Source organism: Dryobates pubescens, chromosome 3, assembly GCF_014839835.1.
Source record: "Dryobates pubescens isolate bDryPub1 chromosome 3, bDryPub1.pri, whole genome shotgun sequence".
NCBI lineage: Eukaryota > Metazoa > Chordata > Aves > Piciformes > Picidae > Dryobates > Dryobates pubescens.
This window is the reverse complement of record NC_071614.1, coordinates 34,013,819-34,028,395: the sequence shown is the minus strand read 5'-3', so window position 1 is coordinate 34,028,395 and position 14,577 is coordinate 34,013,819. Positions and strand designations below refer to the sequence as shown.

The following is a 14,577-nucleotide window of genomic DNA, read 5'->3' as shown; positions in this document are numbered from 1 at the left end:
CTTCAGGCTTCCAAAACTGGCACAATGCTTACCCTGTGCTCTTCCTGTTGTTGCTTTAAAGTTTCATACTCAAGGGCTGGCGCAGGAAGCTGAGAGATGATCATTTCTGTTTCAGTTAACCACGGCCAAAGCTCTTCGTAAGTCTCCCAGAACTGGTTAACCAGGGACTGAGCCCGTTCCAGCTGGAGATTTCTCTCAGAGTTCATTTGACAGACAGCATCATACTTTTGTAAAAGACTTTTCATTTTCTTCTGCAAAATAACAGTAACAAAAAATAGCAATGCATGTTTTCCCACATCTATTATCTTAATTTCTAAACCATCTTTGATAATTATATTACCAAACCATGATGAACCACATTTAATTTTGATAATATTTCTACAGTATCAGTTTAAGGTGGACAGAATAAATATTGCAGGAGATTGGAATTTGGCAGAGTACTTTCAAAGTAATTAGAAAATATTTATTGATACTGAAAATATTTATTGATACAAATAACAATTTACTTATTGGGCTTCCAGACAAGCTGCAAATGACTTGACTACAGACCTCAGTCCCACTCCCCTCCTTATTGGAGATGCTTAACTTTAGTGACACTTGGCAGAAACTACATTTTCCACAGCATTTCCAAATCAAAGCATCATGAACAATACAGAAAAAACAACATTGGGTTTCTTTCTTTTTTTTTTTTTAATCTGGCAAGAGAATAGGGTATATTGTTGTGCTTGTAGCTTACAAACTTGCAACAGAAACCACAAAATATTATTTTCCAGGCTAGCATACGAGGATGTGTTACCATTAATAATATGGTAGAGTTACAAGGTTCAGTTATTACAAATCTACTGTATTTGGGCATATGATAATAAAATAAAATATCAGCTAGCTATACACTTTTTCTTGTGTAAGACTGCCCATGTTATCATTTTTATGAAATATTGTATGTGACAACGCTAGCCTTGGAAAAACTAGACATATAAGGAAGCCATTGCATGTGAAGAAAAGAATCTTTCTTGGCAGAGTAAGCTAGCCTTTCATTTGTTATGCCTTGCATGTAAATTAAGGTGCTATCCAAAGGACAAAACAATCTAACACAGAGACACAGCATTTTTGACGAATGCAAGTATTTAAGAGACTCACAAAAAATTGCTCTCCCTTATGACTACAGTTTCACAGACAAAACTTCTCATCTATTTTTAATTCACTTAAGATCAAATTAAATTTATTCAGAGATTCTGCAGCAGATCAAAATTAGTGGGGTACAGCTGTTTAAGGAGGGTGATCGCTGGGAGGGCTAAATTTACACAGTAAGTCTAACTGCACCATTGAACCCCACAACTAACCCATTCTTAAATGTCAACACGCTCATACGAAAAATAATCTGTCTGCATATATATACACACACACAGAGTCCCAACATCAGGCTCTGTGTGTGTAATAAACAAAGGCACAAGAATGCCTTTCATGGGCTGTGTTAGTCAACAGGGTGAAATAATTTTGGCAAGTAAGGTCTACACTGAAATCAGCAGAAGTGAAAGTAAAGATGCACACTGAGGTGCATAGCCTTTGAATCTGGCACAGAAATACATTTCCAGAGCAACACTCATCCAAGAGAACTGAAAAAGATAAACAGCTAGATTCCACACACATCACCCTAGATGACTAACACCTATTAATTCAATTGTCCATTGGCTAAAATACTGTTTACCATGGGTGAAGATGATAAATGGGGCTTCTAATTAGTGTTGGGCAATGAAATAAGAACACAACGTTTGTTCTGTGATCATCCTGAAGGAGTATGGTACACAACAGCACTTCTAAGTATCACAATCCTCAGACTAGAAATGACTGTAATGACAGCCTTTTTATTAGTATCAAAAAAATAGAAAAGACACTGTAGGAACCCTTTTTACTTATATATTGCCTGCATATCTACTGCCACAGCTGCAATTTAAGAACTTTACCTTGATGGACTGTTTCTCTTCTTCAGTGCACATGTTTATAATCTTCTCCCCTGATTTAACAAGCTCATCTATAGTATCTTTGTGCCTCAAAATCTCCATGGTAAAAGCCTTGAAACACAATAAAAAATGGTCAGTGAAAAAAAAAAAAAAAAAGAGTAAACAGAGCAAAAACTGTTTTTGAAGTCCATTATGATGGACCAAAAACTGAATCATGCCAGCATGTTTTCTAGATGGAGAGTGTGTTGGCCAATAATTAACATGACAGTTGGAAAAGCATTTCTTTTACCTTTTGAACTTGTAGCTGAGCTGTGGTCTGGTCTTGCTCAAGCCTAATATCACCCAGAGACATCAGTTTCTTTTCTGTTTCTGCAATCCAGGCAAACTCAGCATCAGCTGCTTGATCAAACTAAATGAAGGAGGCATGAATTAGTTCAGCAGTTCTATAGACATGAAATTAGAATGACTGTTAAAGAATTAAGGAAGATTAAAAAGCACACTTTTGAATTGTTACAAAGATAGCAGCTCACTTTCCACATGAGGTTTCTATATAAAGCCCAAAATGGTTCTTAGGGATTGTAAAACAAGAGTTTAATGCATACATGTGGCAAAGTAACAGAGGCTTCCAAAGCCTACAGCTAACAGAGAGGAGAAAATAAAAAGGGTTATAATTTCCTAATTTTAGCTAGACTGTTTATTTTCATAATTTCTTTCCATTTACTTTCACATGTCTTTTCTATCTCTCTGTTTATTACTGCTGCTAATGTTGCAGTTATGCTAAGAAATAGTTGTTTGATGTTATCTTTTTAATCTTAAGAGTTATTTTGGTATTAAATGATAAAGGCAAAACAATCACAACTCAACTAAGCTAGTGGAAAAACCTCACTGAGTTCAGAGAAGACAAGATCTCATCCAAAATTCTGTGGGCCATTTAGGTGCAGCCAGTCCTTTGCCTAAAGGATTAACTTTTTCTTTACCATTAGTCAACAGTTAAACATTTCAGAAATTACGTCAAAGCACCAAAGCAGTGAGAGGATATAAAAGATGTTTCTTACTAATTTGCAAAGGAGAGCATAAGATTGATAAAAGTAGTACATGGGGATCTAATTCTTCAGGAAACAAAGACCAAATCTTAAAACAAACAAACAAACAACCCAACACCCAAACCATATATTCTCTCTTTAGCTCAAGTTTACAGGTGTGTCTCTTAGCACACACGCTGCCGCACTCAACAACTGCAGAACTGAGCTTAAGCCACAGAGAAATAATACATGGAATGATCAGAGGCACTTGAACATGGAGCCTAGAAACCACTAATAACTTATTTATTTAAACTCTGAACCCCACTGCAACTGGCAGGACTTAAATATGGCTCTGAGTTATTGTTAAAGTCTTACCAGGACATTTTAGATCAGAACATGCTACTTTTGTTGTTCTTGTATGTATATGTTTTTGACTAGCTACTGCTGCTCTGTGCCTTTGTGGCTGTAGCCCTGCTCCTGTAATGTATATGGAGTCCACTTTAGCCACTACATCAGTTGTCTGAGTGGTTAATCATGAGTCACACAAAACCAAAAGCAGCAGTTCTAAGATTTCATTCCTTACAAGTCAATCTATTTCAGCCTAATCCATTTGTTACATGAAAGAGTACAAACATTCTTTTTCACTATGTCATTTCTCATTTAAAGTAACAGAAAGTAAGTTTTGTCCCAAACATTGTGACTTTTTAAAAGAAAAGTATGCTCTGAAATAATCAGTACTGAAAACATTAGCATGAAGCACATGCACCAGTAGCAGATAAATACTGGCTTCAGAAACTGCAGTACACAGCTGAGCTCTTCTGAAGCCCATCTACTTAAGATTCAAATGAAAGAAATAAAAGGGTGATTTCAAATGCATTTAAATTAACTGCAATGTGACTTCCTAATACCAAATATCCATGCATATGTAAGTAATATTGAGCAAATATTTAATAGAAATAAAATCAAGACATGGCAATGAAACCTCTAGGTTACAAAGCAGTGAGGAAGGACAGTACTCTAAAATTTGCTGAGTATAGGATTCCCTGTTTGTGTCATCCAAATGGAACATTAAAGAATAAACCATACAAAATTAGTACTCTCTGTAGACAAAATTAAAGTGTTTTCTTCTCATTATGCATGACAGCTTTTTAATGAGCTCTGAACTTGAGTCACTATAAAACCATCCATTGTCCCCATTATTGTATTAGTAGTGCATTAAACCTTCCAGCTTCCATTCACAACACAAAAAATATGCTTACCTGTTCATATAGCTTTCTGCATTTCTCACCTTGGCCCAGTAATGTGTAGCAAAAACCCCACACTACTCCCATTAAACCATCATGCTCCTTGTGGCTTTGTCCTCCACTCAAAACTTCTCAATAGCATAGGCACTTGAACAAGTTGCCACAGAGTAGTAGCTTTTCCAAGTATATTTCTGTTTCTCTGAGCTAAATGGCAAGTAGCTGATCCTTCAGCAGTAGTATGCTAAGTCACTCACTGTCACTGATTACTGATCACAGGAATATAGGAATATACAGCGGTGATGTGAGTTGGGCTGAAGCAAAATTTAGGGGTACGCAGAATGAGAGTGCAAGGTGCAGTGTGCCCTTGCAACATTAACTAGTTCTGGATCTTTCATACTTGAACTCATGCCAGGGGATGCAACACTCTCAAAATTCCAAAAAGTTGAAGAGTCGTCAACATACACTCTTCTATCTCACCTTTTTCCTCCCTAAAAAGAACACCCCACCCCAAAATCCAAACAGTAAAACAACAACAAAAGTCCCATACCAATCCCTCTCCAAAAAGCAACCAACGAAAATAAACCCCAAAACACAAAGTAAAAACAAAACTCAACAAAACATACACACAAAAAAACCCAACCAACCAAACAACAAAAAAAGACACCACCCTTGTTTTTTGAGGATTTGGTTATTGAGACAAGGTAATACTCATAGCACACCCCTTTAGAAGAAACATCAAGTTATTTTTAGCTTCACTTACAAGAAAATCTGAGTTACTGCCAGCCTCTTGTACTCTGCTTGCAGCAAACTTTGAGAATATCACATACTTTTTCCTTGTCCTCTTACTACTGTTTAGGGGAGCTATTAGCAGAAACAGACATGTCCACCGATATTTCTATGTCTGAACTGTAGACAGACTGCAAATTATGTTTCCATAACGCAATCATAAGTAAACTTAAATATGGAACTACTTAGTGATAAAATTTTGAGTGCCTGTTCTTGAAGTATACCCATATATATACACCTCTGTGCATGTATAGAAACCTCTACATACTAAGCAACTCAATTTTTGAGCCCCAAGAAGAAAAGCATAGTGGATGCAAACAGAATGAATTGTAATTTAAATCCTCTACTACAGCTTGAACAAGATGATCCAGCTTTTAATTGTGTAAAGTACAGAGGAGTTAGACAATCAGCTGATGTTGAAAGGTATGGCAACCCTAAGTGATTTCAGTTTTGCATCCAGTAAAATCAGCTGGGGACCCAAATTATACTTCTACTCAACACAACATTATCTATAGAAGACATGGGCCACTGAGTTTGTACTTAAGCAAACCCCCACTTAAGGAGCCATAGGATAGTTAAAGCTCTTTTCTATCTACAAGACTGATGTTTGTTTCAACAAAAAGGCAGCCAGCTACAACAGTGTAGAGATAAAATACGAATGCAAGAACTCAGCTAACACTGAGTCCCTATTCATTCAAACTGGCCTTTTGCTGCTCAAACACAAAAAAACGTTGGCCATGTTATTAAAGAACATCTTTCGTTCAGGTACATGTGGCCAGAGACTTACTGCACAAAGAACAGTTTTCAGTACCTGCTGGGATCTCAGGAGAGCAGCATCAATCTCATCCACCTTCTGAGAGATCATGTCACTCACTAATCTGTAACGCTCATTGACCTCTGTTATCATCTTGTCAAGACCCTCTCTGGCCCTCCATGGCACCAGCTCCAGGAAGGCACTGCCAACTTCATTCAGAGTGTCCAGTAAGCCTTTGTTGTTCTTTGCTTCTTTTTTCAGCTCCTGAAAAAGGCCATTTAAAGTAAACATGCCAGCATGCAAGCTGAACACACAGAGCTTGCATACACTTTTATTCTTCCAACTAGTCCATGAGCTGAGAATTGAAATGTTTTCCACACAAACCAAAGAGAGAAATTAGCATGCTTATTCTCAGCTCAGTAGTATCAGCTTTTTGATACTGTAAGGTTAACAGGCAAGTGGGTGATTCCTGAAGAGAATTTTCTACAGAATGTATCTTAAATATATTTCTCTGGTCAGTATGACAGTTTGCAATTATTTGTCATTTTGTAAGAGCTGTCACTACTTAATGAAGAACATAAAACTAGCAGATGTTCTTTGCAACCTGCAACTTCACAAGGAACTAAATCACTGGCAAGTAAAATCAGACATGACAAAAAGCCAAATATGATGAAATCAAGTGATGTCATAAACGGGCAACTGCCAGATTAAATTCCAGTCAAATCATCACAGAATGCTTCAGGAATGAGTTTTTACCTGTACAGAAACCTCCCACTGCTGCTTCATTTCTTTATATATAGGGAATATAATGGAAATGTTTTCCTTTTTAGCTTTCACCCTTCCACTTTGTCTGTATCATCCAGTTTATACTACAATTTTTATTTTGGAATAGATATTGTTAAACATGATTAGTAATATATATTTTAAATGTTGACTTTCCTTTTAACAGGATTTTATCTATGTCACAACTAAAGACTCAAAATAATTTTGTTTGAAAAATTAAAGAGTTTTCCCAGGATTAGGTAGTTACCAGAGTAAAACCAAAATGATTTGCTTCTCTTGTGCTCAGCCCAACTCCCTAAGTGATTGTTACATATTACTATGGCAAGTGAGTTTGACTCTTAACTACTGTTACATTTAGTCAACTGGTCCAATGCTCAAATTAGCTATTCACAAAACAACATTGCGCCAATCATAAGTTAACACAAAACCTAGCTGAACCTTATGGCAATAAATCATACACAGGCTCTAAAACCTACTTTTTGTCTTTCTTGTATCTGGCTTAATTCTTCACCCGTAGGTAACTGAGTTTCATACGACAGTAACTCCACCTCCACTTCATCAAGCCATTTGCAGAGTTCCTCGTGAGTTGAGTGCAGTTGACCTGCAAGCTGCAGAGCCTGCTCTAAGGTCTTGGATACATCAGAACTCAATTTTGTAATATCTCTGTATCTTGCTTTAATGCCTTCCAGTTTATCTTGAATTATTACAACTTCATCACCTAAAATATCAGAGGGATGTTACTTCCTGAGATCACAAATACTTAAAAGCAAAAAAAATCCAACAAACCCCAAACCAACCCAAATCTTGAACCCCACCTATCACAGAAACCTCAATATTTAATTTATAAAATAAACCAAACAAGATGGTAAGGTCAGTCTTCACCTGTTGTAAAATGCCCTGTGCCACTAAAGTCCACAGAGCTACAACATTTACTTCAGCTCAGGAGCTGTGTTTTTTCTGCTTTATGTAACTATTAGGAAAGTAAGGACTTGAATCCAGTATTTAACACAAATTTTTCATTTGAAAAAATACAAGTTCACAACACTTCTTATAAAGGCCAAAAAACTAGATTCTAAAGGAGTTACTGAAGATGTGAAGGAAAAATGTCAAAAAATACTAACTAGATTTTCAATTACATTAACATTTGACATCACTGTACACTTGACTAACCTCCATTTAAAATGCAACTCAAAAGCATAAAATAAAAACAATGCACTGAAATTAACATGTTTAGATTTCATTATAGACTATACATAGTATGTAAGCTGCTCACAGAAAAGGATACCCTTCTGCCCCATCCATATGCATGCCTTAAGAGTTCAAGAACTAGAAATGTTGGAAAACTTGGGTAACAGGCAGTGTACAATTCTAATGCTACTTTTCACACAGCATTAGTTCCAGTGGACGAGACTTTTCTCTTTCAGTAAAAGGTAGTCTAAAATCTGGTTCATCTGTGGATGCCTGCAGGGAATTGACTGCATCTACTGCCAAACAGCCCTCCATTATGAGTAATGTCCATAATTTGCTATTAGGAATGGAATGCAGGTTCACCAAAATAATATTTAACTAAAAATACTACAGGATTCAAGGGCCAAATTCTGTACAGGCAAAAAAGGACTTTTGCTTACTTACATTAACAGTAAAACTGGGCTAAAAATATAACTTGTCTTGACCTCAAACCTTTATTAAACAACACTGGCTTTAACCAGTAAATATAGACTAGTAAGTTCTACTTGAACTTCTTTTTTATAAGCACTTACAAGTGCAAGAGAAAAAATTGGATTAATCAGTTTTATATAAGCTCTCACCTGTTGTTTGCTTGAGAAGCTCTAAGCCATTTTGTATAGCCAAATCAACATTTTGTTTTCTAAGAAGAATCTCTTCCTGAAGATCCTAACAGAAAAAGCCATTTGTGTTAGCACAGACATAACAATTTTTTTTATTATTTGGAATAAGCATAATGCCATTTTAAACAAAATATATTAATGAAAAATAAAGCAAATATGGACACACAGATTAAAAAAAATAAATAAAATTAAATAATAAATAAACAGAAATCAAAATACCAGTAGTTCAGAGTGCTGATTCTCAAGCAATTCTGTGTTGCAATCTTGGACTGACAATTTGCTCAGTTTATCATGGACTTCATTCAGCCAGTTCATCAATTCAACTTCATCCTCGCCAAAAATCTGGGCATTGCTGTAAGCTTGCTGAAGAAGTTCTGACCTGCTGTTGCTCTTCTCTTGAATCTCAATGTAGCAGGCCTGAGCAGAATCTAGCTTTTCTTGCACCATATCTTTATCTTCCCTGGAGCTCATAGTCTTTAGAGACTGACCAGTGCTAATGGCCTGATGTAAACTCTTATTGTGAGCTAGGACATCATCTTCTAGGGCCTATATATTTTTTTTTTTAAAATAATGAAGAGTAATGGAAAAGAAAATGAGAAAAAAACAGAACAGAAATGGAAGTGGAACTCAATAAATCAAACATGAACAAAAAAAAGGACATATGGCCAATGTAAATATATAAAACTCAAATCACAGAAAACAAAATCCAGTATGGTAAAACCTAAGTACACTGCAGCAACTTTGCAAGTTGTGTTGTGCTTTACAGAAGCCTCCAAAAAGATTAACACAACCAAGTGTGTGGTTTGTATCTTACTTTATGCTGAGAAATTTGCTGTTGCAGTTTGGAAGCCTGTGTCCCAATGGGTTCTGCATTTGCAAGCCTCTTCTCTGTGGCATTCAGCCACTCCACCAGTGGTTCCAGAGCTTCATGGAACTGCTGCGCTACCACCAAGATTCCTTCCAACTGACGGTTCCTATCAATATGCCAAGAGAAAGGTCATTTTCTGTGATGAATTAAGTGTGAAAGAGGTTTTCTAAAAAGCCTCTTGAATGCTTTGGGAAAAAAAAAAAAAAATTGTCTTCATATAGGAAACAGTCCAAATGAAATAAATATATCCACAATACTCAATGAAAACCAAGGTAAAGTAAAAATGAAATTAAAAAAACCCCAAAACACAACACAACACCAAACTCCCAACAAACCAACAAGACCAACCAAACAAAAAACTCCCATAAAAGCAAAAAATTCCAAAGCTGCTGGAAATTATTTTAGCTACCATGCAGTTTTTGCAAATACAAATATTATAAATTTATTCATATACTTTTCTGATAAAAATAATCTAGCACTCGATACAGCAACAAACTATTGATTTATACCTCATTAGGACAGCGCTCAAGTTTCTAGCTGTCTTTAAGTGCAAAGTTGCCTTCCTTTGACTATTATACATGTGTTAAAGTTAGGCAAATGCTTAACTGAACCAGAACACATTGTCATGCTTCCTCAGCACTGTAAAGTACCTCCAAACATCAGTTCAATGACATTCAATCATTCATCTCCTGTTCTGGATAAATGCTCCCAATGCAGTTAGTGAAACTACATTAATAAAGTACAAGAGGCTTGACCTCCAAAATCCAAAAGCCATATCTAAAACATTTCTGTTTCAGATTATGACATTTCAAAGAAGACTCTTTATAGCTGCAAGGGCCTTTTCTACATCCACTGTTGAATAAACTTAGGTCAAGCACACTTTTAAGAGAGATTTATTCTATATGAAAAACAAGACAATATTGTCTTTAAATTGGGACTCTCATTCCAGATAAAAGCTAAGTTTTTAAGTGCTTCCCAAGGCCTATCAATTGACTTGACACACTTGGTCATAGAACACTCAGGGAAGTACTCCACATAGTTTTGTAAATGACCCTCAAATCTCCTCTTTGTTTCTAGGCACTTGCCAAAGGAAAATGGAGACAAACTTGCAGCTAATAGAGGTCTTGGAAAAAAAATTGGTTTTAAATTAAATTTGATTTTTAATTAAATATCACCAGACTGGGAGAATACTACTAAATTAAACATGACATGAACATTTACCCTGGCTAATGAGTCAGATTCCTTCAATAAAAAAAAAGTTAAAAAGAAGGAAATAATGGTCCATTAGTGGTTGACTCTACTAATTAAGTAGGCATACTATTAGTATGGTTCAGAGTAAAGAAATTAAAGAGAAGCTACCAGTAGTGGGAGACATCAGAGGCAAGTTCAACAATACTCTTAAGAGCCAATATCCTAACACACCCATTTGTTCTTCACTCCAAGGCTTCACTGTTCCTTTTCCTAAGCTTTCCAAGGCCTTTCTTGTTCTCAATTATATGCTTTTTTCAGGTCACACACTCTTCTCTCTAGACTGAACAAGGCTGTCCTTTTTCAAATCTCCACCCAGAAAACACATTTTAGCAACCCTTTCATCACAGATTTCTTCAAAGACACTTCACAGTTCATAACTTCCCAGGTATTTCGTATGTTGACAAGAACTCGTAAATCTAAGTGTGTGTACAACACCCAGATACTGTGTGCATAGTTTGTTGGGTTTTTTTGTTGTGGTGGTGGTTGTTTTGGTTTTTTTTTATTGGAACTTGAATTGTGATATCTGCTTTCTCCTATCTGTTGCTAGAATATCTACATACTTTGAATGATCCTTTTTCTTGAATACAAGGGAGCTCAGCACCTTGTGTAAGCATGTCAGCATTTGACAGTATGAGGATCTCTATGTTGTAGAAACTAATTATATAGATGATAGCAAACAGAAAAGGTGATGAAGAGTTCAGTGCCCTTTGTCAAGATTTTGGATGTTCCAAGGGAACATCATCATTATTTGTTACAGTAAAATTTGTACCTGACTGTAAGCCAATCAGGTTCTTGCCTCAGGAAACCTGCATTCTACTGAGCTAACAAAGAGAAAATATTCACAAGACACATATGCACTTAATCCTAGCAGACTGCAGCATCTTAGGCTAAACTTCTTTTAAAAGCTTTGGGTTTGTTCAAGCCACTTCTGTGCTTTTCCTTCAGAGGACTTATTATATCAAGATGTGGGCAAAAAAAAGGTAATGTAGTAACAAGGATGACAGAACTTGCAAGATTTCACACTACAGTTCCACATGCTACCTCTAATAGTATGTCACATGCTATGCCTACATTTACCACAACTGTGAAAAAATTTCAAATACCTTGTTTCCGCTTTACTGAGCAATGCATCCCATCGACTATCCAGGAAACTCAACTGTTTCAAGATTTTCACTTTATCAGCAGGTTCTGCTGACTCTGCAATTTTCTCTCCTTCACGCTTGATTACCTCAACGGTAGGTTTGCGGTCATCCAGCAACCTCTGAAGAAGCTACAGAGAAAGTAATCAAGCGCCAGGTTATAAAGAAACACTGCAACAACACAAGTGTAAAACACAAGCAGATAGACTTCTTGAAAACCCGTTAAAGCAGGGAAAGCAGTGCCTATATCGTGATCAAAGTGTGAACAATGCTAATGAAAACAGACACAAGCATACAATATGCAAACCTGCACCACCCCAAAACATGCCCATTTTAGTTTCTTAGTTGTTTTGTTGTGAACAGTAGTTTGACAAAACCCAAATAACCTCTGGTTTTTTATAGAGTAAATATGCATGGCAGCCCAGAGGAAAAAGTAAGTTCTATTTAGTGTCTTTGAGGCCAACATGCTGTATGCCTTTCTGGATTTGGCAACACAAAAATAATTCTGATATATATAAAATAAAGTAGATATAAAACTATTGTATAATCAACTCATCAGCTCTTTGATATACAACAGACTTCACTGATCTAGGCTAGCAAATTAACTTTTTGTGAAAAACAAAACACACCTCTGTCTAAGATCCTCCCTTCCTCCATTCTCTAGTTGCTTTTGGTAACATTAATATTTTGCCTCTGTGGATATCCCAACATGATGACTGTTATTGACCTTAACTTTTTATTAAATCTCCAAGTGGCAGAGGCATGTTTCATGAGCTCCATTATGGTTGTTTGTTTTTTTTCTAAAACAGAATAGAAAATTTGCAAAAAACTGACAACCCTTCATAGTGCTTCTACATTAGCACAGGCCACTTCCAGACAGCATTCCAAGTAATTACCAGTCATGATCGTTTCACAATCTGGATTAAGAGTCCAGTACTTAAATCCATAATCTGCAATGTTACTTTTGAATTACTACAATAAAAGTTTCTATTTCCTACTTTCCAAATGATAAAGCACTGGATTTTATGTCTTCTCTTTTTCCAATAGATCTTTAACAATCCTTTCCAGATAGTGGTCATAATTCCAAAGAGACCACACCGTGTCACTCTTTGTCTTCTATCCCAGAAGGTGAGCACTTCTTCCAGTACTGGACAGGCTCAACTATTGAACACATGACTGCTTTAAACACCTCAGCACACTTCAGTGGAACATAAAACTCTTGAATAGACTTTATGGTTTGTCAAAGACTGAGAATTTGTTTGCATTGATCCACTGGAGAGAGAGACATTCTGAACGCATTTCACTTACTTTCTGTTCTTGTATTTGGGCCTTCACAACTTTGAATTCAGCAGATGGTGGTTTCTGATTAGCCACAAGGTCTTCTGTATCAATGAGCCAGCTAAGCAGAGATTCAAGGGCATCCTGAAATCGTCCACAGTGAAGGAGGGCTTCCTGCAATTGTGCAGCACGCTGGGCAACCTGAAAAAATAGTAGAGGATTAGGATACACTCATCTTTTATTTCTGTGAAATAAGTAGCCCAAATCTGTAGAACATCTGGCAATATGACTAACAAATAATCTCACTTTCACACATATTCGTAACAGCACTGTGGCACAATTTCACATTAATCTCTTGGGGGCGACAGATAAAAAATGGAAAGAGAGGTTGACTCAGTAAACTAGACTACCCTGGTAGTTCCTTACAAGACATACTCCTGTTTTATTTAGCTGTAGCATTATGAAGTATGCTGACAGACTGTTTGTGTTTCAGACAGTCTATTTTCCTTACAGAAAGATTGAGCCAGGAACCCAAAGCAACTCTTATAATATAAGGGCAATAATCCTTTCAAAGGGAAGAGAAATATGAAACGAGAAGGCAAATAACCACAGGTGTCTGTGGTTCTGCTGTGTCACTCTTTCAGGAAGACAGAGCAGAGGAAAATGAGCCCTGTTTCTACTTCCCAGCCTTTAAATTTTCCAACAGCAGCTACTGCTGGAAAAGGACTCTTATGAAGCACAGAAAAACATCATCTGCAGCCACTTTTCCAAAGCAGTAGTATCTTCCAATGTCTCAAGCAATACAATTCTTAAGATACTACAAAGGAAATGTGCTACTAGCCACACAAAACTGGCCTGGATCACTGGCCTGTGCACTGTGCAGGTACAACAGTGGATATAAACAACTACATCAGAGGGAAAACGTGTGAACTAAGAAAAACAACTACTTGAAAGTGGCTGGCTCCAAACGATGTAACTCCATTTCCCATGAATGTGCCACAATTACAGTCTCTTTGGGTTATCAAATTTGCCTGATCTCCTTAACCAGGAAGGAACACTCCTAGAGGAGTCTTTCCTGAACAAAACTCCAGGATAGACCTACAGAAAGTTTCACGAAGTCTTATAAATGATAGTAATACCCTCTGCTACCAGTGATATAAATCTTATCCTCAGAATTACTAGCAACATGATTATATAAAGTAATATAGTTCGTATTCTTAGTGAATATTTAATTTCCTGTATTTTGAAAGATGTCAGCAAGAAATAATTAAAAAATCAGAACACAACAGAGGTAGAATATTACACAAAATAATAACCTTCTTATTAAGAGTCTTCCATCGGGTGTTGACATCTTCAAGGTCATGTTCCAGGTTTTCTGTGTTGGTACTTTTTGCAGCACTTTGAATAAGGCCTTGGCCCAACCAATTTACCTCCTGTTGTTTTACCTGCAGGGGTTCAATTTCTTCTTTCTGGAATACCTGCAGTTGAAATTCAAGACATGCATGAAACATTGCATCTTCTGACATAAAATGTATCTGGTGTTCCCATCACACTATGCAACAACAAAAAAAAAAATTGCTGGAAATATGTGTCTAGAAGAAATCACTTCTCATCAGTACCTTCCTAAAAAGAAGAAAAATCAATAAA

General features: G+C 36.5%; 1 protein-coding gene across 5 annotated transcripts in view; it reads right to left on the bottom strand.

Annotated features, from left to right (window-relative positions):
- DST (dystonin) overlaps positions 1-14,577 on the bottom strand; it is a 289,395-nt gene that overhangs the window by 51,968 nt on the left and 222,850 nt on the right. For 4 of the 5 annotated variants that reach the window (XM_054179938.1, XM_054179939.1, XM_054179940.1 and 1 more), the window contains 11 exons: positions 14,247-14,408; positions 12,961-13,131; positions 11,617-11,783; positions 9,209-9,368; positions 8,614-8,940; positions 8,356-8,440; positions 7,024-7,265; positions 5,822-6,028; positions 2,248-2,367; positions 1,962-2,069; positions 33-251 (listed from right to left, as the gene is read on the bottom strand). In XM_054179938.1, coding sequence (XP_054035913.1) covers positions 33-251; positions 1,962-2,069; positions 2,248-2,367; positions 5,822-6,028; positions 7,024-7,265; positions 8,356-8,440; positions 8,614-8,940; positions 9,209-9,368; positions 11,617-11,783; positions 12,961-13,131; positions 14,247-14,408 — 1,968 coding nt within the window. The remainder of the gene's footprint in view (positions 1-32; positions 252-1,961; positions 2,070-2,247; positions 2,368-5,821; positions 6,029-7,023; positions 7,266-8,355; positions 8,441-8,613; positions 8,941-9,208; positions 9,369-11,616; positions 11,784-12,960; positions 13,132-14,246; positions 14,409-14,577) is intronic. The other variant, XM_054179942.1, reaches the window with a different exon arrangement.